Genomic DNA, 25,550 nt, shown 5'->3' on the forward strand with positions numbered 1-25,550 from the left:
TACCAGCTTCTGAAATATGTTGAATAACGTACATTTTTATGTTTACTGAAATAATTTCCATCGCTTTTACTTTAAACAGTAGAAATTCAAATCGTTCGTATAATATATTAATATCTCAATTGAAATATTGACACAAACTCAAAAAGTAACAGTCGAAAAGCTAACATGCGAGTTTGTCATGCAAACATAAATACAATATTCACACAAAAATAAATACAATATTAATTACCTTTAGAAATTAAAGACTAACAGATTTTACGACGCAATTTATTGATATTTAAGATAAAATAATTATGTTATAATTTATTATTTTTTTATAAATTAACAATATTTTAACCCGACGTTACACTTTACAGCGAGCGTGGGCACGGAAACTAAGGTGTGCAATTACCTCCATGTCTTCAACATCAGCGCGCCGTACGTCAAGCAGAACCCCACCTCCCGCAGCCAGACCCTCGCGGTGCAGGTGAACACCGTTGGTCTGCCGTACATCACCAGGGTGGTGCAGTAGATTAGCAGCGCGCCCAGCACGATCACGCGCAAGAGAGCGGGGCTGGCTGCGCGGACTACCTGTATAAGTGGTATGGTTAGCTACTGTTTTCGCCTTAATGTAAAGAGAATTGCTTAGGGTTTCTTCTTCTTTTTTAATGTCATCGTAGGCAAAGATACTGGTGTATGAGTTGTAATTTTTTTATGTCAAAATGAGCAAAGGAGCTGGTTGGTCGCCTGGTGGTAAGCTACCACTACCTATGAACATTTTCTGAACATTTGCATTTGCCTCTCCAAATGCCGACAGTAAAAGGCATAGGATAAGAAAAGGATTGAATACATTAAAAAAGTACTTAAAAACTGTTACATTAAAATATTCAAAATAACACCTGAATAGTTAACAACTGAATAGTTTCAGTTAACAACTGTTATATAGCTTTCATAGTAATATAGCGAGAAATGCATACGTAGTAAAACTACTTCGCTGATTGTGAAAATGAGTTACACAATAGTGTTAATAGGCGGACGACAAAATGCAAAGAAGTATTTTTAATATGAAATTTACACGTAGATATAACGAACTCGGCACGAGAAAATTATCACGATGCAAAAATGAGGAAGGCGTAAAATTGTATTTTCCAATTCAAAATTTTAAATGAAAATTTGAATTTTGCTGCGGAAATTGGAATGTTTACTTCACGATGTTTTAGGATAAAGAAATCAAAGTTAGTTAGACTTTAAAATTCGATTTAACTCTCTGAGAAAGATTTGACCAAATTGCTTTCAATTTTATGTTTTGCAGTTGTTTGAATGCTGATGTTGGTTAAATTTCCTTAAAATATTATTATACAATAGACTAAATACAACAATAAACTTATTATTGCTTAAAAATTAGGGTGGGTATCTTAAAATTGTGTAAAGAAATAAAAAAAAATTGAGGCATTTTCCTGTTTGACAAATGGGACTTGACTTTGGAGTATTAAGGGATTTTCTCAATATAATATGCTTGCTGCGTTTCCGTGTTTTACCACAAACCAGATCAGGCATGTTTCCAGGTTTTTTTTAATGAATTAAGTTGTTACCTTTAATATTTTTCATAGTTTAGTATTTCACAAATTTCGACATATATTTTTGTTATGTTACACTCTTTTATTATCAGCGGTTACTCCCACTACAGGGAAATATCGAAAGTATCCTAGATAATATCATGCAATGTACCACTCCAGCTGGCTATGAATTAACTTCAACTTATAATCCAATTAAATAAAGAAAACACTCACCCTAACATGTCCATATTTAATGGTGAAGTACACAATAAAAGGCAGGCAGGATATCACGAGGCAGGCAAGCGCGAATATCGTGGTCCGGACCACCCAGTTAAGGGCCGCTACACAGGGGGAGCCGTCGATGCAGGCCTCGCAACCCTCCGCGCAAGGGAGACATTGGAAGGCTGATCTCTTGGAGTATAGACTGTGGTGATGCTGTAAGGTAAGGTGAGGTTAGAAGCTGTATGTACAACTAATATAAGTAATGATATTATGATTATTAAATTTGATTTCTGCTTGATAAGATTATTACAAATTAAACTAAAAATCTCTGGGGTAGCCGTAGATCACGGCAGATATACGACAGCTGATCTCTTATAGATCTGTAAGTTTAATTAACACTAGAACAGAGTAATGTTCAAAGTTCACCTATACAGAGGAAATGTTTGTTACTATTTACCTAAAAAATACTTAACCGATTTGTAATCATATTGACAGCTCCATCATTGGCAGAGCTGCCAAAAACCCAAAATAAATGTAAACTTGATTTAAAAAAATATTAATATTTTTACTAAGATAAAAAAAAAATCACAAAGTCGGTTAAATCCACAGTTACTGATAAAAGCAATTTTTATTATATAAAAAAATAATGGAAAGGGTCATTTATGTTTTTTTTTCAATTATCATACCTATTTCTATCTGTAGAACTACATGTAATATTATCTCAGTAAAAATGGCAAAAAACGCGCTAACTAGGTTTTAAAAGATACGAGATTAGATTTTCTTTCACATATATTTTCGGAAGTTTGTTTCTCAACCCTACCAAAGCTAACATACCAATCACAAGAGAATTTAACCTTTGACTTTGGGAATATAAAATGTGCTTCATGTTTAAACGTGAAAAGAAAACAACATTTACGCTTAACGTCGACCGAGTAAAACCAAATTTTAATAGAATTTCCACGAAAATTCGCTGCTACGTGAAAATAAACTGAAAATTAAAAATTTAGCTAACAAATGAGTGGCCAGTTAATATAAGTATCATTTAAAAATAAGGCCATTATATACCCAAGCTTGTAACCGCTTGGCGCTACGCCAAACACTTTCAATTCAACTGAGTTATCGACGTAGCTACCTACTACGGTTTCGTAACTCGTAGCACGTGCTACGTCCGATTTGCTACGGATATTGTCGTTAGAATGCCAAGCGAAATACCGTAATACAAATTTTGGATTATATTTTGTATTGTCTCATTCTTGTTTCTTGTATATTGATTGAATGCTATCTGTAAGCTTTTATCAAAATGTTCTATCGGTATAAAGTTTTCAATGAAATAATGTTCACCAACTTCATAAAAGTTTTATGAATGTGACTACTGAGTACAGTAGAATATTTTTCTAAAAATTTTCCTTATCCTCTTCAGTGAATTGGCAAGCTGTAAGTACTCATATTTTTTTTGCTTTTATTGGCATGCTTATTTAATGCCTCAGCCCCCGGAATCACAGACACAATAGAAAATCTATTGTTAAACATGACGTCATTACATTAAAATTATAATGTAATAAAATAAATATCCAATATTATGCATCTTTCTATTTTGATTCGACATTTGACTGAAGTGAAAAGTTTTAGACTTAATTACGTTCAAAATAATTAAAACTAAATATTAAAACTAGAGTAACGAAATAATAAAATAAACCATTGGTAAACATGCATACGAGTTTAACACTACACAGTACACACCAAGTACACACCCATGCCCTTTTTTATCGTGATATAAAATGCCATTTACTATTTAAATCACACTGGTCAAACATAAAACGGTTATCTAAAAATCTTTATTCTTTGAGAATTTCTTTCACTTCTGGACGATGCACTTACGTCCAGAAGTGAAAGAAATTCTTACCATATCACTAACAATTCACAGCAAAGTCAAATAAGTAGTAGTAATATATGAATATATTAATTCCTTCGTCTGCTAACAAGTTTTACTGAAAGAAATCTCCAATATTTAACATTTGACTCATTTATACCAAGACGTGACTTCATTCCAACGACATGGTGTCTCAGTCTAGACTTCAGTCAGTCTATATTTGTTTTAGCGCTATCCAATGCATATAATAGGAGTTCTTTGAACTATGATATCTTTATAAAATACTTGGTTGAGTCATTTGATTTTGAGAAGTGTCTGCGAGTATCTATATAACAAAAATAAATAATATGGCAAAATCTTGAAAAATATAAAAAAGTCGCCTGTTCGTTTGCTCTTCAATTTTACCCAGTGCGGTCTACATAAAAATTAACTTGTTTTTCCTTATCGTAGATGCCAATTACGATTAATATAATTAAAAAAAACTGTACTTTAGACTTTAAAACTATTACTCATATATCCATACTAATATTATAAATTCGAAAGTAACTCTGTCTGTCTGTCTGTTACTCAATCACGCCTTAACTACTGAACCAATTTGCATTAAATTTGGTATAGAGATATTTTGATACCCGAGAAAGGACATAGGCTACTGCCTACTTTTGACCCCGGGACATAGGATAGGTTTTATCCCGGAAATCCCACGGGAACGGGAACTATGCGGGTTTTTCTTTTACTGCGCGGGCGAAGCCGCGGGTGAAAAGCTAGTATTTAATAATACCTACGCTTACAAACCAAATTTATAGAATTTACCGCCGTCCACAACGGTTCCCCTGGGCCTTATTTCATTATACACGTTAATATGTAGAAAATAAAGAGTATATTATGCTTTCAAGAAATGTATTTCAAGATTAGAATGTATATTTCAAACTAACCTTTTCGGGAATAAATTAAACCAAAAATCATTATAATTCATTCAGTCTTAAGTTAAAATACATAGCCTACCTATAGGTATATAATACCGTATAACGCCATACTATACCTAGATAATTAATTAATCATGGTAACTTTATATAGAACCCCGTAAAATTTTAATCATTATATTTTATAGTTCGCCAATTCTAATTAGATTTATTCGATACGCAGATAATTAGTTAACTATTCCACGCATTATCTATTCAAGTTAATTTATGCCCAAACCTCGATCGGTATGGGTTTTAGTTACCGATATCGGTATTGATAACGTTATAATTACACCGATTATTCAGTTATTATGTGTTAGTTACGAGCATTATAATTAGATTAACGAGTGATATGAGCTAGTTTCGGTATTTAAATGAATTATTAGTATGTTGCCATAATTATTAATGATAATTGCGTGGTGTTGATTGTACGAATGTAATGTTCAGGAATTAATGTGTATATTACAGATAAAAATAATTAAGGATCCATGTAAAACAAACAAACGCACATCAGCCAGGCATTTTGTTGAAAAGTTGATTATTATTAGTCTTACGGGCTCTCTTCACAATGGGCTTCGTTGGGCAAGTAGAGGCAATCACGGTAGTGTAGAGGGCCTTAACGTCTATGATAGACCGTCATTGTAGATGTTTATTTATAATCGCCATAATGGAAGCAAACATCGTCGATCATTTGTTGGGCCAACTCTGTCCATTGTGAAGAGGGCCCATCATATGGTCCAGTTTATTTATCGCATGTTGCTTCAATTGTTTAGGTCTAACATAAATTAAGTAAATCTAGACTAATGACATCATTCCTCTTGACTTTAGCCTTATAACTCAACTAACCGCTAATTTATGAAGCTCTCGAAAAAGCATTCAGCCGTTCGCAATGTATGAGTATGCATAGAAAAATCAATAGTATAATGAACACATATTTTTAAAACTATAAAAATTGCGTCAAGCTTGAGTTTTTTTAATATTAAAAATCCATCGGTCTGATGAATTTAGAACATAGCAAATCTGTGTCTTAAGAAGAATTATTTTCCTGAATTTCATATGAATGTATCTACATTAAAAAATAAAAATTATAACCATAGTAAATCGCTAGATGTACGAGAATATCTAGAAAAGAAAACCTACAGTCTATAAGTGCTTAATAAGTACGTACGTAAGCTTTAGTCAAATATATATATATATATATATATATATATATATATATATATATATATATATATATATATATTTTTAATTTTCTTGTGAGTACTAATTTTTCTTAGTAGGTAGGTACTTTTTAACCAGAATTATAAAAATATGCTGGTATTGAATGAAACTAACAGCTCGTCAAACAAGTTCTCTATAAAATTCGAAATAATCACTTTCTTAAGTATTTACCTGTAAATGTTTCTCATACTCCTCCTCAATGACACTGCCATTATAAAACCTGTTCTCAGCAGTGGTGTTGGGAAAGTAGAAGCCTCGTCGACACACGCAGCGGTAGGAGCCACGGCGGAAACCCAGACCAGGGACGGGAACGCACTGAAAACATGTTTTCAATTAGAGATCGAAAACTATATAGGATTTGATATTTTAGTTTTTAAAGCATTCATATGCTTTATAAAAACAAACCGTGATCGAATTTTTAGTATTTCTAGACGTTTCTTTCTAGATCACACACCACACAGAGCTAATATACATTTTAATATGAGTGTTAATTAGAAATAAGTAATACTTTTAAATAAATATGACCAAAAAGTTTCGATATTTATTTGTAAGACGAGGAACCATAACTCTAGTAGATATTACAAAACAAGAATTTCCAAGATGGCGACGAATATCCGATGTCTCTTATATTGAGTTTAATATTTTTTGCCATTAAATGTTAAGTGCGCTTTGTTCCAACTCAATTTGCGAATATCCTTTACAAATACATTTCAAAATTCATTTTATTACTTTAAGTGCTTGGCTTTTGTTAAGTTTTCTATTGTCTAAATATTCATTATTTGTGTTTGTTATTTGGCTTTATATGGCTTGTTGATAAAATAATTGTAACATAATGAAAATGATCTGTTATTTTTCAAATAATGGAAAGAATGAAATCACGAGTAGAACTTGACAAAACTGAATGATGATTGAAATTAAATTTTATTCAATCTATGGTTTAGGTTAGGTACGAATACCAACTCTTTATTTTTTCTTGATAAGACTTTGAATCTTGTTGATAAAAAAATGAAAATGAAACTTGTAACCATAATTCTGACACATAAAATTTTTCATTTTCATTCTCATTTTCAAATAAATTACCCCATGTACCTTATAAATCCAATAAATTACCCTAAATAGTCAATCAACGCGATAAATCATTGGAGAACATTTTGAAAATCGTTTGCACAACCCTCACTCCAAACACATGGTCATAAAATCATCATTTTTCGTATCGAATATAAGCGTGCGATTGATGGTCCCCGCTTTATGACGGACGGACAAGAACCCGGTTCCGTTGTAAAATATACGCAGATGGCGGGCTATCGGGACGGCATTATGCAATAGAGTAACGCATAAACTATACAATATACAGGAGAAAAATGCATCGGAAATTTTATAAGAAATTTTTAATTTTTTAAAGTGAAAACTTCTTTAGCGGCGTTGAGCACTTTTTAAAGTGAAACTTTTATTACATCGTCTCAAACTTTTTGGTCTATGTAGCGCATGTCGCGTGTATCGCGGCTGCCGAGTAGGTATACCTACTCGGCAGCCGACCGACACGCGACATGCGCTACACAAAGCAGTGTTCGGAACCGTTCGAACAGTTTCACTTTTACCGTGGTTTCATAAAACCACACAACATTTTTTCTGTAATGGGTATAAAATCTTAAACTCGCGTCAGGACTCGTGACCTGATCGAAAAAGCGTAAGACGGATGGATATCAAACATGCTCAACGTTAATAATCAAGTTTTCACTTCTGCCGGCACTCCCGGAGTGCAACCCGTCTTTTTTTTGTAATCTATTGATGATTGGAGGTGTTATTCTAGCGAGAAAGGTATCATTCCTCAAGAAATCTAGTAATTTTCGTAAGCTTCGTGTCACTTAGAACTATTCTAACGAAATACATATTTAATATTTTAAATCATGTTTTTCAGTAATCTAAAGACAGGAATAGGTAACGACAAACCTCCAGCAATGTAGTGCTAATATACGAAAAAAAAGAAGTAGGTACTAGTAGTTTGTTGTCTATGTTTATTTTATACTTGCTACATTTAAATAAATTCTATCGAATATACCTACTATAAACATATGTATGCTCACCATGTGCTTGCCAAGTAAAATCAATCAAAACAAACAAACTGGTTATCTATATATATTAACTGGTTAATATACACAATATTGTATGCATTGCAGCTGAACGCAACAATAAATAAAGAAATGGAGTGAAAACACCTATGGAAGCCAATAGCGATAAAAAATGACTCTGGCACGCTTCTGCTTATCACCATCCATTTATAAATTCGGACTGTCTATACGAAACGCTACTGTTGCGGCGAAAATTTGAATTTATTACGTTATAAAAATTTTCGTATAAACGACGATACTATGGCTTTTAGTCCTCTGTAAAGCGGATTATAGTAATGAAAATCCAAGGATGGATATTGTTAGGATTGAAGGCTATTAGAGTTATTAGAATGGAGCAGGATTAAACAGGGTTTTAATTTAAGCATAGGGTACAATTCTAAATAATGGGCCCTCTTCACAATGGGCAACGATGGCCCAACTAATGCTCCGTATGTTTGCCGCCATCACGGCGATTATGAATAAATATCTACGACGGCCGATCATAGACATTTAGGCTCTACACTATCGAGATTGCCTCTCCTCGCCCAACGCTGCCCATTGTGAAAAGGGTCCATAAACAATAATAATATTATGTAATAATTTCATGGAATTATTTAATGTTGGTGGTCCTTCTGCAACAAATTGTTAACAATTTCATATTAATTAAAACTTCAGTATAATACTAGCGGTCCGCCCCGGCTTCGCCCGTGGTACATAATATTTACGTTTTCTCTACATAAAAACCATCCTCGTACTTCAAGGAATATAATAAAAAAAGAATGATCGAAATCGGTTCAGCCGTTCTCGAGTTATGCGCTTACCAACACATTTTGCGATTCATTTTTATATATAAGATTATGAGTTTGTATTATTTCGAGTTGTAACTGCATTGCAACCATCGCCAACGTATAGTTTAAATTCTCTACAGATAAATTACAGAACAATGTCTGCGATGTCCACGAATAATATAATAGGTATGTGTTATTAATTTAACCGCGGCTTCGCCCGCGTTTTCAAAGAAAAACCTGCATAGTTCAGATTTCCGTGGGATTTCCGGGATAAAACCTATCCTATGTGTTAATCTAAGTTTCCCTCTATATGTGTGCTAAATTTCATTGTAATCGGTTCAGTAGTATTTGCATGAAGGAGTAACAAACATACACACCTACATACATCCATCCTCGCAAACTTTCGCATTTATAATATTAGCAGGATAGGATATAATACAAATCAAGTACAGTCAGAAGTTAATAAAAATACGGATCCGATTCCAGGGGAAATATTGTCGATATATTTCGACCTTTGCAAGGAGCAAATGAAATGAACCCCATAGTAATGGTTGGTACACACGAATAATGTACTACTGTAGATTTTTATAATCTAAATTACAGTACATTTTTTTCATTTACAATTTTAACTTGACCGAAGCCACTGAGATGTACCTAGTGCTTAAATGTAGCTTTATGTACTAATTATAATAATATTAACTATATAACACGTGTAACCTAGTTTTGTATCTATTTAATAAGGCATCTTTTATATCAAATATACAGTATTCATTTAGCAGTCCTAGTGTTTCAATCCTCTCCCGAGGCACCACCTTACATGGCGACCCTGCCTAAAGTTGGTGCACGCGCGCGTGTATTTTGACACCGGCCGCCGCGTCGCCGATTTACATATATGGTACTGTGTGTTCTCGGCCCGAGCAAATTAAAGTATTAAAAATGAGTATATTAAAATCTTTTGGAGGCAACGCAAGTGTGAGCTTCAAAAAATGGGGAAGCAGCAGTCCAAGGAAGACTACATAGTTATAGCGCAAAATTCGGCAGGGGGCACGAATAGTGCGCCAGTTGACCATTTTGAAAACTATTTGAAGACATCAAATATATTGCTATATATAATAGTAATCTGCTTGACTTTGGGTATTATTTATGGAGTATTCAAAATATACAGAAAATGCCACTTAAGGTGGATACGACAGGAGGTTGCGAATAGCAGCAGGGAGCGTCGTTTTTCGTTTCGACGGCGCCAGGCGTACCCCGACTTGAAAATCGGCGAGAACGAGAACGAAGTGTAGTGATGTAAAAGTGAAAAAAAAAGCAAACAAATATTTAATAATAAGTGTAATGTGAGCGTGTAAGTGTTTTCGTGAAAATTCGGCAAAGTTGATAAACATTATATTTAGTGGACTCTAAGCGTATAGTGTTATTTACTATATAAAAAAAAAAAGATGTGTATGTTATCGAATAGATAGGTATTAAAAGTCATGTATGTCATGTAACCTAAATATAAAAGATGACAAAAATTATAATCAAATGTAGTTAAAAATATTATTCTAACATAGTGTAATGTGTATACTTACTTGTATTTTATAATAAATTTTACAGTTATTGTTAAAATATGCTGAGAAACGAGGTCCTCAATTCTATTCAGGTATGTTAATATATTTTTACTATCATTAATTATATTATGTACTGTTAAACTCTATGGCAATATTTTTAAAGAAATTATGTGATGATTTGCTAGCTATTAGAACATATTTAATTAAAATAGGACCTTCTAGACGACAGGGTAAAATATTACAAACAAAACTAGGCGAAGCTAAATGTGTCATTACAAAATATAACAACTACATAGGTAGTTTGGATAAGCAAAGCTTAGGAGAGGATGAGCTTATTGTTTTTAAAAAATATTGTGAGGATTTGAAGAAATTATTTGCGGAAATTACTGAATTGTGTCAAATTTCAGAGAATTTTAAGAGTTTTTCAACAATGGATAAATTTGACCTAAAAGTAGCTTTGAGCTTATTGCCAGTAATGAATGATGAATTGTCTAATTTACGACAACTTATCGATGGAATTGAATACTATAGTTCGGTTCTAAATGATGAGTCACAGTCGCATTTGATATCTTTTGTTTTGAAAAGCCGTTTGTCGCAATCTGCTAGGCTAAAATTACAAACAAAGTACGATACTGTTCAAAATCTTTTAAATGATATGAAAATGCTTCTTTTACCTAAAAAGTCTACGAGTGCTTTGCAAAAACAATTTTTAAATTGTAAGCAAAATGACGCGTCTATTGATGCGTTCGGAAAAACTTTATCCGAATTATTCGTTGAACTTACAATTTCTCAATCCGAAGGCAATGAGGAAAAGTTTAATATTTTAAAATCAATAAATGAAAAACAGGCAATTCGGCAATTTAGTGACGGATTGAGAAACCGTAGGATTGGCACCATTATTACGGCGCAGAGATTTGAATATTTGAAAGATGCGATTCAAGCCGCAATCGACGAGGACGTTTCAGGCTCAAGTTCAACCGCTGAAGTGTTAACACTAAGACATAATAATAATCGTTTCTTTAAAAACACTTCCAGGCCGCCTTCTCATCAGAACACTCCAAGAGGTGCGTACAACAATAATAATCGTTGGCAAGGCAACAACTGGCGACAGCCGCCTACCAGCACCAGACAATGGTTCCAGCAGCCTCAATCGCAGCCACGGGGAGCGCCCCGGGGCAGAGCGTCATATCGAGGTAGAACTTTTAATAATAATTATTTTAGGGGTCGTAGACCATTCAGAGGACAGATTCGTACAGCAGTGACTGACGAGTCACAGCCTCAATCGAGTTCATCCACTCAGAATTTAGAAACTGAAAATGAGTTTTTTCGTGCCTATAACATATAGTATTTTAGCTAGCGATAGTAGTTATTACATAGAGTTATTTTATAAAAACAGTCACGTATTTAATTGGCTTATAGATACGGGAGCCTCAATTTCGGCTATTAAATATAAACATGTTTTAGATTTTGACATCCCAATTAACAAAGAAAATATTACAATAAATGGGATAGGTGGAAAGGTACAGGCTATCGGATATGTATGTTTACAGTTGACGATACACGGGCAGTGTATTAGTCATAAGTTTTATGTATTTGACACCTTGCCTTGTAAGTCGCACGGTATTCTAGGGCAGGACTTTTTAGGAAAGTATGGAGCGGTCATTGATATGAAACATAATAATCTGTCACTATGGATTAGTGAATCTAAACAAATATCTTTGCGATTATTAGACTCGTGTAGTAATTTATTATCGTTACCTGCTAGGTCAGAGTCGATTCATTTTATTAATACTAGTTTAACAGAGGAATGTTTGGTATGTACGAAAGAGTTGTGTGAGGGCGTATTTATTGCGAGTATGATAGTACATCCAATTGATGGTAAAATACCAGTCCGAATTTTGAATTCGACCTCGAAAGATATAACTTTGTCTGAAATTAAACTTGATATACAAAATTTGAAGGAATATAATATTTGTAGCTTTGATAAAATTGAGAAAAATGCATCGCGAGTTAAAACATTATTTTCAAAGTTGAATTTAAGTAACTTAAATAAAGAAGAAAAAATTAATATAGAAAGTTTATGTGCTAAGTATCCCGATATATTTTATTTGGAAGGAGACAAATTATCAACCACTGATATTTATCAACACTCAATTAAAGTAAAACCAGATATTCAGCCAATTTTTTCAAAACCTTATCGATTGCCTCATGCATTGAAAAATGAAATTAATAACCAAATTGATCAAATGTTAAAAGAAAATATTATTGAACCATGTCAAAGTGAATGGTCCAGTCCAATTTTGTTAGTGCCAAAGAAATGTGACCAAAGTGGAAATAAAAAGTGGCGTTTGGTTATAGATTACAGAAAACTAAATAACAGTATACATGATGATAAATTTCCTCTTCCAAATATAACGGAAATTTTAGATTCTTTATCCGGTTGCATGTATTTTTCTCATTTAGATTTACATCAAGGCTATTATAATGTGAGCTTGGACCCAGACAGTCGCAAGTATACTGCTTTTTGTTCGGGACAGTTTCAGATGACTAGAATGCCTATGGGCTTAAAGACCAGCCCTAGTTCATTTTCGCGCATGATGACTATGGCGATGACAGGGTTAACATATGAAAAATGCTTAGTGTACCAGGACGATCTAGTCTGTTTTAGTAGGGACTTATCTAGTCATATCAAAAATTTACAGTCTATTTTTGAAAGATTACGAAAAGTCAATCTAAAGTTAAATCCGCAAAAGTGTATTTTCTTACAGAAGGAACTGCTTTACTTGGGTCATATTGTATCAGCAGAGGGTGTTATAGGTACCAGATTCGGATAAAATAGAGATTGTTAAAAACTACCCGGTTCCTACTAAAGTCGATGAAGTCAAAAGATTCGTTGCCTTTGTGAACTATTACAGGAAATTTATTCCTAATTTTGCAACAAAAGCGTATGCGTTAAATAGTTTGTGTCGGAAAAATGTAACTTTCAAATGTAGTGTGTAACGTATCATGTATGTTTTGTATGTGTGCGTCATACTATATAGTCCGTTTAAGAGCACTTGTAATAGCAGTTGAATCACAGTTGTGAATACATTATTATACACCCTACAGTCTAGTAAAGTGTTTCATTACCACAAACCATTGCATGGCGACCCTGCCAGTGCTGCCTCGCGGCAGTACTGAGCTATGGATCATTTTTGAAAAATAATATTTTAAAAGTTAAAATTTAAACAAATAATTTTTATGCGTATTCGCAAATCGCAATGTACCGGATAGAAAATTTATCAATATAATAAAAAAATCGACGAACGTGAATATGGAAATTAAGAACAGAATTTATTTGACGAAGAAAGTTTTTTTTAAAACAAAAAAAAAAACTATGGAAATTTGGAATATCATCTATTTATGGAAAATTGTGAAATAAAATTGGAGATTTGGAAGGATGCAGCTGGAGCCGGGAGAGCAGCCAGTGTGAATAGCAGACATTTTCCCAAATTGACCAGAATCCCGAATGTCCCGAAATTCAAGAGTGACGACGGAATACAAGTTTAATTTCGTGAAAAAAAAGCTAAAAGTGAAATTTAAAGTTCAAGCAGTGTATTTTACACAAATGTAAGGTAACGATATTATTTTAGTTAAAAGATTTTTTTTTTGTCAAAAACCATTATTGTGTTATATTTATTATACATAAATATATATAGCTATGTATAATCAAAGTACTTAGTAACAGATAATTCTATTAGTTCATTGTTTGTTTTATAAAGCGCTACCAAATAGGGAAATGGTATGCAGCGTCTGTAATTTCGTCTCATATTTCGTGCTACCATGTAGGTAACTAGGTAGTCACAATGCATCGTTCTGTGCATTTTATAAAATGTTCGTAATGAAATACGATCTTGTCAATTCAATTGAGTGTGAAACTTTAATTTTTTTTAATTAACATTTTGGATTCGGAGGGTCACACTAATTTCATAAATAATGATTGTAATGAAACTTATAAGATTTCAATATTTAAAACATGATTTAAAGAGACTAAAGTAAAAGTATATTCTTATTTGATTAAATGAATTACCATGATAAATATCTTATGATATTTGTGAAGAATAGACGAAGAGAAAAAGTAAATATTTGTCGTTGTATGAATACAAAAAAATTTACTCAGATTGTTTTTTTTTATTAGGATATAGATGGAATCTTAGCTTGATCACCTAAGTTTTTCTTTTATATTCCTATAATAATGTGACATTTAATTACTTGAAGAAATAAGAATTAATATTGTATGAAAAATAAAAATAAATTAATATGTAAGCCTGAGAGCTACAGTTGAAAAGTGAAATGATATGATTTATTGTTAGAAACAAGGTACACCAGGATACAAGACAGGCACGGAATCCTTGTTAATTCTGATCATGATTAGGTCGAGCTACCACTCGTGAAGATAACTTGGACACAATATAGTACCTACCTATGAATAAAGGTATAAAATATATGATAATATAATGATGTGTTAAAAGAACTGCCTGAATTAATGTTATATTATAAATAAATAAATATATTTCTTGTATCTTGAATTATTGAATATAATAAGATGAATAATATAAAACACGTCGGTGTTATTAATTATAATTATGATAAATATTAAGAGGGAAGATTACCCTAAATGAAATTGTGTATCTTGATATTGTACGTATGAGAAAGTACATAAAGAATAAAATGTATGAAGAAAATTGAATACAGATAATGAATATTATGTCGTTTCTAAGTATGATGTGTAAACTGTAAGCACATAAATAAACGTATTCTATGAGGATATATTGTAAGATTTATTGAAAGATAATTATTATTTTACTCGGATATGACTATTAATTAATTACGGACTGTGACATTTTTAAATACGGATATGACGATAAAATATTTTCTAATATTGTATAATTTTTCCATTATTTTCGTACATGACAATTTAATTAAAATTATTTGTTTTAATCTATTAGTATTAGTTACTATGTAGTGTGTAAGCCAATGTGTAATCGTGTAGAATGTTCTTTTTTGGAGTTTCAAAAATAAGTACTTAGTAATAGGTTGAAATTCATGCTATTGTTTTAATGTTAATTTTGATTTTATTTACTCGTTTATATGATAAGTATTAAGATATGTAACCAAAAACGTAGAAAAAATATTTTGCATTATATTCAGCTAAAAAAAATATTAATTACTATTTTTTTTATTATTTTCTATGAGGGGAGATGTAGTGTGTAACGTATCATGTATGTTTTGTATGTGTGCGTCATACTATATAGTCCGTTTAATTAAATTTAGATTAACGTTAGAGGAGTACGACTTTGTAATTGAATATTTGAAAGGGAAGAATAATTCGGCCGCGGATGCACTTTCACGTTTGCATTTAACTTCCGAGGAATTGAAAGAGATGAATGAAACGGTGATGAATGTAATGACGCGTGGTCAGTTGGCTAGACAACAACGGGATGCTATTATTTCTAAGAACGATTGGCCTGATCAACCAAAAGTTGTAGAAATACATAGTAAACCGAAATATTTCACGGAGTTACGTTTCATAAGCGCTTATGAATTAAATCGATATCGTAAAATGAAAGAGATAACGTATGAGAAGGGATGTTTGAGTTATGTACCCTCAATGAATACTATTTTTATTAATTTAGCTTCTCGATCGCAATTATCGCCAGGCGAATTTGTGAGAGAGCTAGATATATTTTGTAGGAAAATAAATATTAAAGAAGTATACTTCATCAAATCGGAGAAAAATAATATATTTGTGGAAAAGTTAATAAATGAGATAGATAACATAAGTAATTGGTCCGGACCACGTATATGTATTTTAAGGGGAACAAAGAGAATAAGTAATAAAGACGATCAGCGTGTAATTTTAAATGATTTTCACATATTACCTACAAGTGGACATGCTGGCATAAGACGAATGGTAAATAACATAAAGAAATATTATTTTTGGCCAAGATTAGAAGCTGATGTTGTAGAATTTATAAAAAGGTGTGATAAATGTCAAAAACAAAAACATTCCTCACACTATACTAAGGAGCCTATGACGATAAGCTCAACGGCAAGTTCGGCGTTGGAGAAAATATATTTAGATATTGTAGGACCGTTAGATAGAGATTACGATAATTACGTATACATTTTAACTATACAATGTGAGTTGAGTAAGTACATCGAGGCTTATCCATTAACGTCAAAAAGGTCGAGTGAAGTAGCTAGGAACTTTGTTAACAATTGGATTCTCAGGTATGGTATCCCGAAGGAAATTGCTACTGACAGAGGTACGGAGTTTTTATCGGACACAATGAAAGAGGTTTGTAAACTTTTGCATATTAACAAGCTGCAGTCAACCGCATATCACCATCAAAGTATCGGTGCCTTGGAGAATTCGCACAAACAATTGGGTAACTACTTGCGAATACAGACAGGAAATCACCCAGAAGCTTGGAGCACGTGGCTTCCATTTTGGTGTTTTTCCTATAACACTGCGGTACATACAGAGACCAAGTTTACTCCCTATGAGTTGGTGTTCGGTAAGAAATGTAATTTACCATCAAATTTGCAATCTGCACAAGTTGAGCCTTTGTACAATTTTGATAATTATCCTTTAGAACTCAAATTTAGAATACAGACCTCACAAAAAGAGGCGAGAGAAAATCTTATATGTAGTAAATTGAAAAGAAAAGAAAAGTATGATCGTAATATTAATCCGGTTACTTATAAACCGAATGATTTAATTTTAATAAAAAATGAAACAGGCAATAAGTTTCAAAACATATATTTAGGTCCATATAAAGTAGTAAGGGAATGTTCACCCAATGTAGAAATACTTAAAGATAATAAAAACTATGTTATTCATAAAAACAGAACCAAAATGTATTTTGAACCGATTACCTAATAATTTTGTTAAAAGTTACGGTTTTAAAAATGTATTTTGAACCGATTACCTAATAATTTTGTCAAAACGTTTATAATATTATGTACTATTTAGTTTGTAATGGAAATAATTATGATAATAGGACATTGTACTGTATGAACATAAGTAAGCTAAAATAAAATAAATTGTTAGTGTTTATTTTATTTTCTTTATTGCGGTGGAGATGAGATGTACCTAGTGCTTAAATGTAGCTTTATGTACTAATTATAATAATATTAACTATATAACACGTGTAACCTAGTTTTGTATCTATTTAATAAGGCATCTTTTATATCAAATATACAGTATTCATTTAGCAGTCCTAGTGTTTCAATCCTCTCCCGAGGCACCACCTTACACCACTTTTTACTAATAATATTTACAAGCAGTTAAATTCATAAATACGATAGTTATTCGTCCGTTTAATAGTTTTTATATTCGAAATCTAGTTCTGAAAATAACAAGACAGTATTAGTTAATCTTCAGTATAAATAATTAAATAGTATCCTATAATTTGAACTGATTACAGAGGCCGCTCTACAAAGTGTTAAAACATATTTTTAAATTTATCTAATGAATAGTAAAATAATTTGGAAAATCCAAAAGTGCACGCCTCATAATTTTTTTTTAATAAATATTTATTAATTATTATTTTTGTTTATTTAATAACAATTAAACCACATCGAATCAGACCCTGAAAAATGAAAGGGTTCTATTCCTGAGCATACTCAAGCGTAAGAGAAAAAAGAAGACTCGATTAGTAAAGTATTTCGGTCGCTATCGTGTTAACAAGAAAAAGGATCCGCACATACAGACACACGGACGTCCAAGACAGAACTTTTTTAAACTGTTTTTTAACTAGTTTAAATAACAAAAATGACATCAAAAATATCATGAACGTTAAAAATAGTGTTTTTTCTTAATATGTGTGTGTATGTATTATCTTACAAGTGCAATGTATGATACATAAAGACATTTTAAGTTTGAAAAATTAGATGTTTTGCGCGAAGTGACAGTAGTACCCACCTCAACGCTTCGCTTATGAGGCGTGCAAAAGAGCGTGTATGCCGAGCTTCACTTCTGACACGAGGGTGTGAAGTGAAACTTCTTTGGCAGGATTCAAAGATATGACGGTTAGGCATGACGCGACTTTTTAATTTTACTCTTTACGCGCCAAATAACTTTCACTTAAAAAATTGGCAGTAAAATAACGCGGTGTGTGTACCGTCCCTTATCTAGGGATTTCGCGATACCCGCCTTATTTGTTATTGTCACGATTTTATTTATAGAAGATATAGACAACGGAATAGTTTTTCTAGCCTTCACCGAAGATAAAGATCGTAATCTCCGAGACTATATTGAACATTTGCGTGTCTACGGGTTTTTAAATAAAATATATTTGCTGACACTGTTTTATTTTCAACATGTTTTTGAGTTTATTGATGAATTTGAAACAATAGTTACTTAAATAACAAATTTTTTAAGTTTTTATGCTTTGGAACGCTTATAAATTCACAAGATTACTTTATTGATAAAATTATTTAATTAAAAATATATCATACAAACAAAATTAAAGAAAAAAATTGCGTACATATTTGAATCAAATCTAAATTTAATTACTGAGTGCTATTACATATTATTACATTATAAATTTAAGATGTAATCATAATAATTAACACACATAAAACATTCATTCACACCACAAATCTCTTTATTAAATTAAATCAGTAATTATAGACCGGGAGATACTGACACAAAATTTCGAGTCATTTGTAACAGGATGGCGGTTCTACAGGAGTCTTAGTACGCAATGACAAAAAGAAAAATGATGGTGTGAACGCTGGAACCGGCGGCTTAGTCGCGTGGGCGTTAGTCGAACTAGTCGGAAAAATAGCGAAAGTCAAACGATTTGTAACACAAAAATTTTAGAATTTACCGATAGCCCATAAAAAAGAAGTAGGCGGTAGTGTCATGCCATACTTTTTCGGTGTGACTTACAGCCCGCCATACCGACGCGAATGTGTTGATTTAAATAAAACAATTGTTCAACCATTTGTACCAGGCTAACTTTTGCACAGGTAACCATCGTCGTGCAGCCATTTACGAAAATCGCCATGCCATACTTTTCGGACGATTCCAAATGGTCGCCATACCGCTGAAAATCTGCAATTTTTTTTTATTTCGCCAAACTTTTTGTACCAGTATTGCATTTGGATTTTTGGAGAGTATTTGATAAAATGTGACCATTATTATATTTGCCATACTTCTAGTAGGGAGAAAAAGTGCTGTCATACTTGAAAACATTAATTTATTATTAATTTATATAAGTGAAGATTTCCAACACCTAGATCTTTGAAATTTTGTATTTATATTTGTTGATCCTCAAACTTACGGGAAAAATAAGTGCCATACTGTTACAAATCGTTTGACTTTCGCTATTTTCCGACGAGTTCGACTAACGCCCACGCGACTAAGCCGCCGGTACCAGCGTTCACACCATCATTTTTCTTTTTGTCATTGCGTACTAAGACCCCTGTAGAACCGCTATCCTGTTACAAATGACTCGAAATTTTGTGTCAATATCTCCCGGTCTATTATTTGTACCCGAAACACATGTTTGCAAATGTTAAGTAGGTATCAAAATAATTACGAACGCTATGTTTTAGATAATTTCCAAATTAAAGGTGTTTAAATTATAATCGAATGAATGAATATTTTACTTTAAGGACGACATTAATAAAATTTATTGTCCTAATATTATAAATGCGAAAGTTTGTGAGGATGTGTGTGTGTGTGTGTGTGTTTGTTACTCTTTCACGCAAATACTACTGAACCGATTACAATGAAATTTAGTACACTTATAGAGGGTAACTTGGATTAACTCATAGGATAGGTTTTATCTCGGAAATCCCACGGGAACGGGAACTATACGGGTACTAATATTATAAAGAGGAAAGGTTTGTATGTATGTATGGTTTTCACGAATAAACTACTTACTGGACCTATTTTGATGAAATTTGGCACAGATAATCTTAAGACCCTGAGAAAGAACATAGGCTACCTTTTATTGCGAAATATGTACGGGTGAAGCCGCTAGTCTATTATAAGGACAACAAACGGACTTACAATCAAATCCTCTTTATTATGGAAACAGATGCGTTATACGAAATGGCACACCTACCAAACGCTTGGCAACTAAACATCGTTACTGGGTCTTATTTATGAAACGAATCGACATTAATGCACCTACCATATTACAATGCTCATATTTATCTGAATGATATGAAACTATGTGATGCGAACGTAGTTTTAGTGTTTTGTGTGATGGTAAAATAAGTGAAAATTATGTGGTTGAAAATTTAAATAATACCTACATTATTATTCGTTTATATTTATTGCCATGATATAATTTTAGACAGTTTGAGTTTTTTTTCTATGGTTTATTGAACTTATTGGTTTTTCGGGTGGTGTGATGTTAAATATCCATATAAACAAAATTTTAACCCACATAATAAATATACGAACAAATTCAATCCATTTTTCAACCTTATTCAAATATAAACAAACAAAAGGTATTCTCTGTGTAAAATCTCAGCTTAATTATTTTCATCAAAAGTATTTGAGCATTTTAGATATTAAAACATAACATACAAACTTATTACATTCACAGTAACAGTGTAACTAATAAAAAGAACATACAAATTTCCTGAAATATTTCGCGTCCGCTCCCGGCACGAAGGGACTGCGAAAGTTTGTTTCTAAAGTAGTTTAATAGTTGTAAGTTTGAATAGCCATATTGTTACTTAAAGTTAAGAAATTTCGTATTTATGGTTACATTTTTGGATAGCTTTAGACATTCCTATTGAAATCCTACCCAAATTGTATAATGTAAGGATGTTTGTTACACAAGAAAAGCTGATCGGATTTATATTAAATTAGGTAAAGTGTCTGGACTCTGGATCAGCACATATCTGTTTATCCGAGTACCTGCTACTACCGGTTTTCTTTTTTTTTTGCTTTGTGTGAAACGTATAGTATATACAGATGATAAAAAATACTTTGACTCTGCATTTTACTTCAAAATAAGATAAATAAAACCGGCCAAGTGCGAGTCGGGCTCGCGCACAAAGGGTTCCGTAGCAGCAAATATAATAAATTACAGTTAAATCAACCTATCTCAAAAACTATAAGAGATACTTTGATCAAACCAAAAATCGTTGAAAGAGTTAATTAGCATGCATCACCTCTATTTTTTTTAGAATTTTATACCCCGTAGTTATAAAAATAGAGGGGGGGGGACATACTTTTTACGACTTTGAGAGCTGATATCTCAAAAACCGTTCACTTTAAGAAAAATGTTTTTTAGAAAACTTTATATCATTTTAAAAGACCTTTCCATTGATACCCCACACGGGTATGTACATCGAAAAAAAAAATTTCATCCCTCAGTTACATGTATGGGGGGCCCCACCCCCAATTCTTTTTTTTACTATTTAGTGTCATATTTTTGTAGCGGTTCATACAACACATATTCCCATCAAATTTCATCACTGTAGTACTTATAGTTTCCGAGTAAATCGGCTGTGACAGACGGACAGACGGACAGACGGACAGACGGACATGACGAAACTATAAGGGTTCCGTTTTTGCCATTTTGGCTACGGAACCCTAAAAAGCAACTCCAACAAAACAGCTTTCACCAGCTTATACATCTGGTACATAAGCAGTACACCGCAAAGCTAGAATATGCTGATGCGAAGATCCCTTCGAGGCAATCTGGCTAAATGTGTCCCGCAATAGGCGTCAATTCGCAATCCTTAAGGCCCTAAGGGAAGCTTCGAGATAACGCGCTTTGAGATATGAATTTTACGATTATAGCTTGATGAGGATTCGCTTTTTATAGTTTAAATTTTGTTGTAAAACATTATGGATGGTAAATTTTCGATTTGGGTAATGTTTAATGGTATTTTTTTTTGTTTCGTTGTTTTCGATCCTAAAGAATAATCCGCGATAGCAAAATAATTTCTGCCACAGACATATTATAAATATACGCATAAAAGTAATCTGTAAATTACGATTCTCCTGTACCTTAACCAATATGTTTTTTAATTTTTCGAAAATTTTTAAATGTATGTGAAACTTTGGCTAACCTTAAGCAATAAATGAAATCCAAAAAATAATAATTAATGATTAATTATCATTTTTCTTAATTGAGAATCAAATCCAACTCCCAGTGGTTATGCGCTGAAAAATGCCGCTCTACCAAATGCTTTTTACGGCAGAGAAAGCAAACAAACAGCTAACCATTCTGTGTTACATATAAAAGCTTATTATTTAAGAAATCAAGGTCACTAACCTCAGTAGTACTCTTCTTGCATTTATCAGTACCAGCAAATATATTCAGCTGCGTGGATCCCGGCTTCAGAGGGCACTGGTCGATGTCCACTCGACGGAGATCGATGTCGATGCCGCTGGTGCCTCTGAGGAATACAGATTATCTATATTGCTATTTAACAAAAAATGTATTTGGAATTTTTAAGGGAAGGCACTGCCTTCTGAGATACAGGTAATAACCTAGTTCAGAAGGCAGAGCAATATTGTAATGCTATATTTGAAGTTGCTAATTTTTTTTTCTAATGTTATAAAGTTGAACAGTTAAGGCATTCATTTCCGGAACTAATTCAAGCGTGATCACTCAAGCTATTGAGTGAGCCGCGTGGTTTCAGCTGCGGACGAAGCCGCGAGCAAAAACAAATATGTCTGTATGTATTAATGAGCTATCATCAATTATTCTGGTGTACTTATAACTGTAATGGTCCATTCAAATGCGTCACGTACTTTTTTCGTGAAAAAATTACAAACATACATACATAATATCTTCTATCCTCTTAAACTTTCGCATTTGGATGAAGATACAATATATAATTACCTAATGTTACATAGATATTAAATAGCCAAGTGGCTATTTCAAGCATTTTAGCTCAACTACTAGCATGAAATGTAAACGTCTAAATTTTCAACCATTTCAACAAATTGTAACCGCACCAAATTCAAACTAGACAACTATAAACTACATTATACGTCATTGGTCAGCGAATATATTAAAACATAGCTAGTGGAATCCAGAGGCGTAGCAAGAGGGTTGGGGCCCCGGATCCGGGCGGAATAAGAAAGGGGGAGGTAGAAAGCGCTCATTTTTATCGGAAAATGTAAAAAATAATACACAAGACGTCTTAAAAAAATGTATTGAAAAGTTTAATTTTAATTTTAAAAGAATTTTGGGCATTTATGATGTTTGTTTGCTTTGCCGGCCTTTTAAAGACAAATACGCTCTTTTCTTGAGGGCCCCAAATGGCCGCAGCTGTTCAGGTAACACCGCAGGTATATAATATCATTATAATATGAAGTGTTTATTTGCAATTTTTAAAAAAGCAGGGGCGCCTTATTTCCAGTTGGCTCCAGGCGGCCCGGGTCGGCGGAGGCCCGCGCTACGCCCCTGGCTAGTTGAATCAAGCGGTACGTAACCGTTTCGGCAACTCATGTAATGCTATTACATTTCACTAAGCTCATCGTTATGTTTGCTGGAATTCTGGAAACTTCTATCGCCCGCATTCCGAAGTCGCTTACATTTGCGACTGTTTAAAAATAAGTTACATTTTAGAAACGCTTTCATGGAAATTGTTGACAGAGTTTTGCTTTTATATTCCCTTTGATTCTATTAATTTTAATGTCGCTTTTACCGAGGTGAATCAATAAGAAATTACATAGATATCTATTCTTTGAAAATATGTGTTACAAGTTTATTTTCTTTAATATTATAAATGTGGAGTTATACTATGGAGTTTCTTGCCGGTTCTTCTCCGTAGATACTGCTTTCCGAATCGGTGGTAAATTTTAAAATATGTAATGACGTTTCAAAAGTGCTTCTATAAGAAGTCTAACTAATTGAATGAATAAATGTTTGAGTTTGAGTTTGAGTTTGAGTGTAATAATACAAGGCAGTAAGAAAGTGCAATACAGCTAAAAAAATACGAATCATTTATTTCACCAATTGGTACATTTCTCCTGACTAATAAAGGTTACGTATTATTTTCATCGAAGGCCAATAAAAATGTAGTCCAATAATGTATATCCTAGTTGCTGATTCAATGCAATACTGTGATGCAATACTTAGTTTAATTTGATAATAAATTACGACGTAACACAAACTCATGGTGACTGAAACCAAATTTCTATTTACGGCACCGAGTTTCGTATTTCAATTTAGAATTTGAAACTTATTCAATTATTTAGCATTTTCTACTATTAGGTTCGTGATACACGAGCGTGTAAGCCGTTTCAACAAAAGTTACTTAATTTATTGACTAGTTTTATACATTCGCAATATAAAGTTACAAAATTTCAGAGATTGTTGTTTTGGTATTAGGAAGTAAACTCTCGATTTATGGAGCCGATTTAAAATTTCTGTAATTATTCAATTATTCAATTATTTCGTGGAATTAATCTTCAAATTAACGTTTTCGGAGCCGTGACAAGGTAGAGCGGCTAAAATATAATACAAAATTCGGTATATATAGTTCAGTAAAAACATTAAAAGATTTCTCTTATGTTGTAGTCAAAATTATTAAACTACTAGCTTCCGCCCGCGACTCCGTCCGCGCGGATGTCGGTCTTCGCGTGGATGGTTTATTTCTCTATTTTGAGTAACTCTGACAATAACATCTTATAAATATCTATTGGACTCCAATACGGCTAGGCCTATAATAATACCCAACGTGTGTTTGCTGTTCTACAGAACAACGTCTATGGATAAAACTGAAAAATTAAGATTATTTTTTTTCTTCGTATTTTTTCAGGATAAAAAGTATCCTATTTTACGCCCAGGTTAATAAGGTATAATTATACCAAGTATCATCGAAATCGAACCGTTAGTTTTCACGTGATGTCTTCACATACAGACAGACAGACAGACAAAAATTTTTTTAATCACATATTTGGGTTTGGTATCGATCCAGTAACACCCCCTGCTATTTATTTTTTCAATATTTTCAATGTACAGAATTGACCCTTCTACAGATTTATTCTAGGTATAGATGTATAGTAGAGATGTGATTTTTCTACACTAAACGTTACCGCTGGCTTATCAGATAAATATTGTATTAAAATATAAGTCTACACAGATCCAAGATGCCTTTATGTGTGAGTTACAAAAAGGGGAATAATAGAAACTCCTCGTATGTAGACACCCTATAGTGTTGAATTCCAATGATTATTCCATAAGTTAAGATTGACGTAACTGCTGATTCTGTCAGAGTGGATTAAATAGCGACAGTAATTAATTAAGTTTAAAT

The 25,550-nt window shown here is 32.8% G+C and overlaps 1 protein-coding gene across 1 annotated transcript in view; it reads right to left on the reverse strand.

Annotated features, from left to right (window-relative positions):
- The window catches only part of LOC149908116 (uncharacterized), a 179,651-nt gene that overhangs the window by 22,052 nt on the left and 132,049 nt on the right, over window positions 1–25,550 (reverse strand). Inside the window, exons 4-7 of the mRNA XM_090103472.1 lie at window positions 22,556–22,679; window positions 5,979–6,122; window positions 1,770–1,970; window positions 392–570 (exon numbers count right to left, since the gene is read on the reverse strand). Of these exons, the coding sequence (XP_089959598.1) occupies window positions 392–570; window positions 1,770–1,970; window positions 5,979–6,122; window positions 22,556–22,679 (648 nt within the window). The remainder of the gene's footprint in view (window positions 1–391; window positions 571–1,769; window positions 1,971–5,978; window positions 6,123–22,555; window positions 22,680–25,550) is intronic.

This window comes from Colias eurytheme, chromosome 6 (assembly GCF_061535395.1).
Source record: "Colias eurytheme isolate Ceu_HAF_F1 chromosome 6, ilColEury1 Martin Lab GWU primary, whole genome shotgun sequence".
Lineage (NCBI taxonomy): Eukaryota > Metazoa > Arthropoda > Insecta > Lepidoptera > Pieridae > Colias > Colias eurytheme.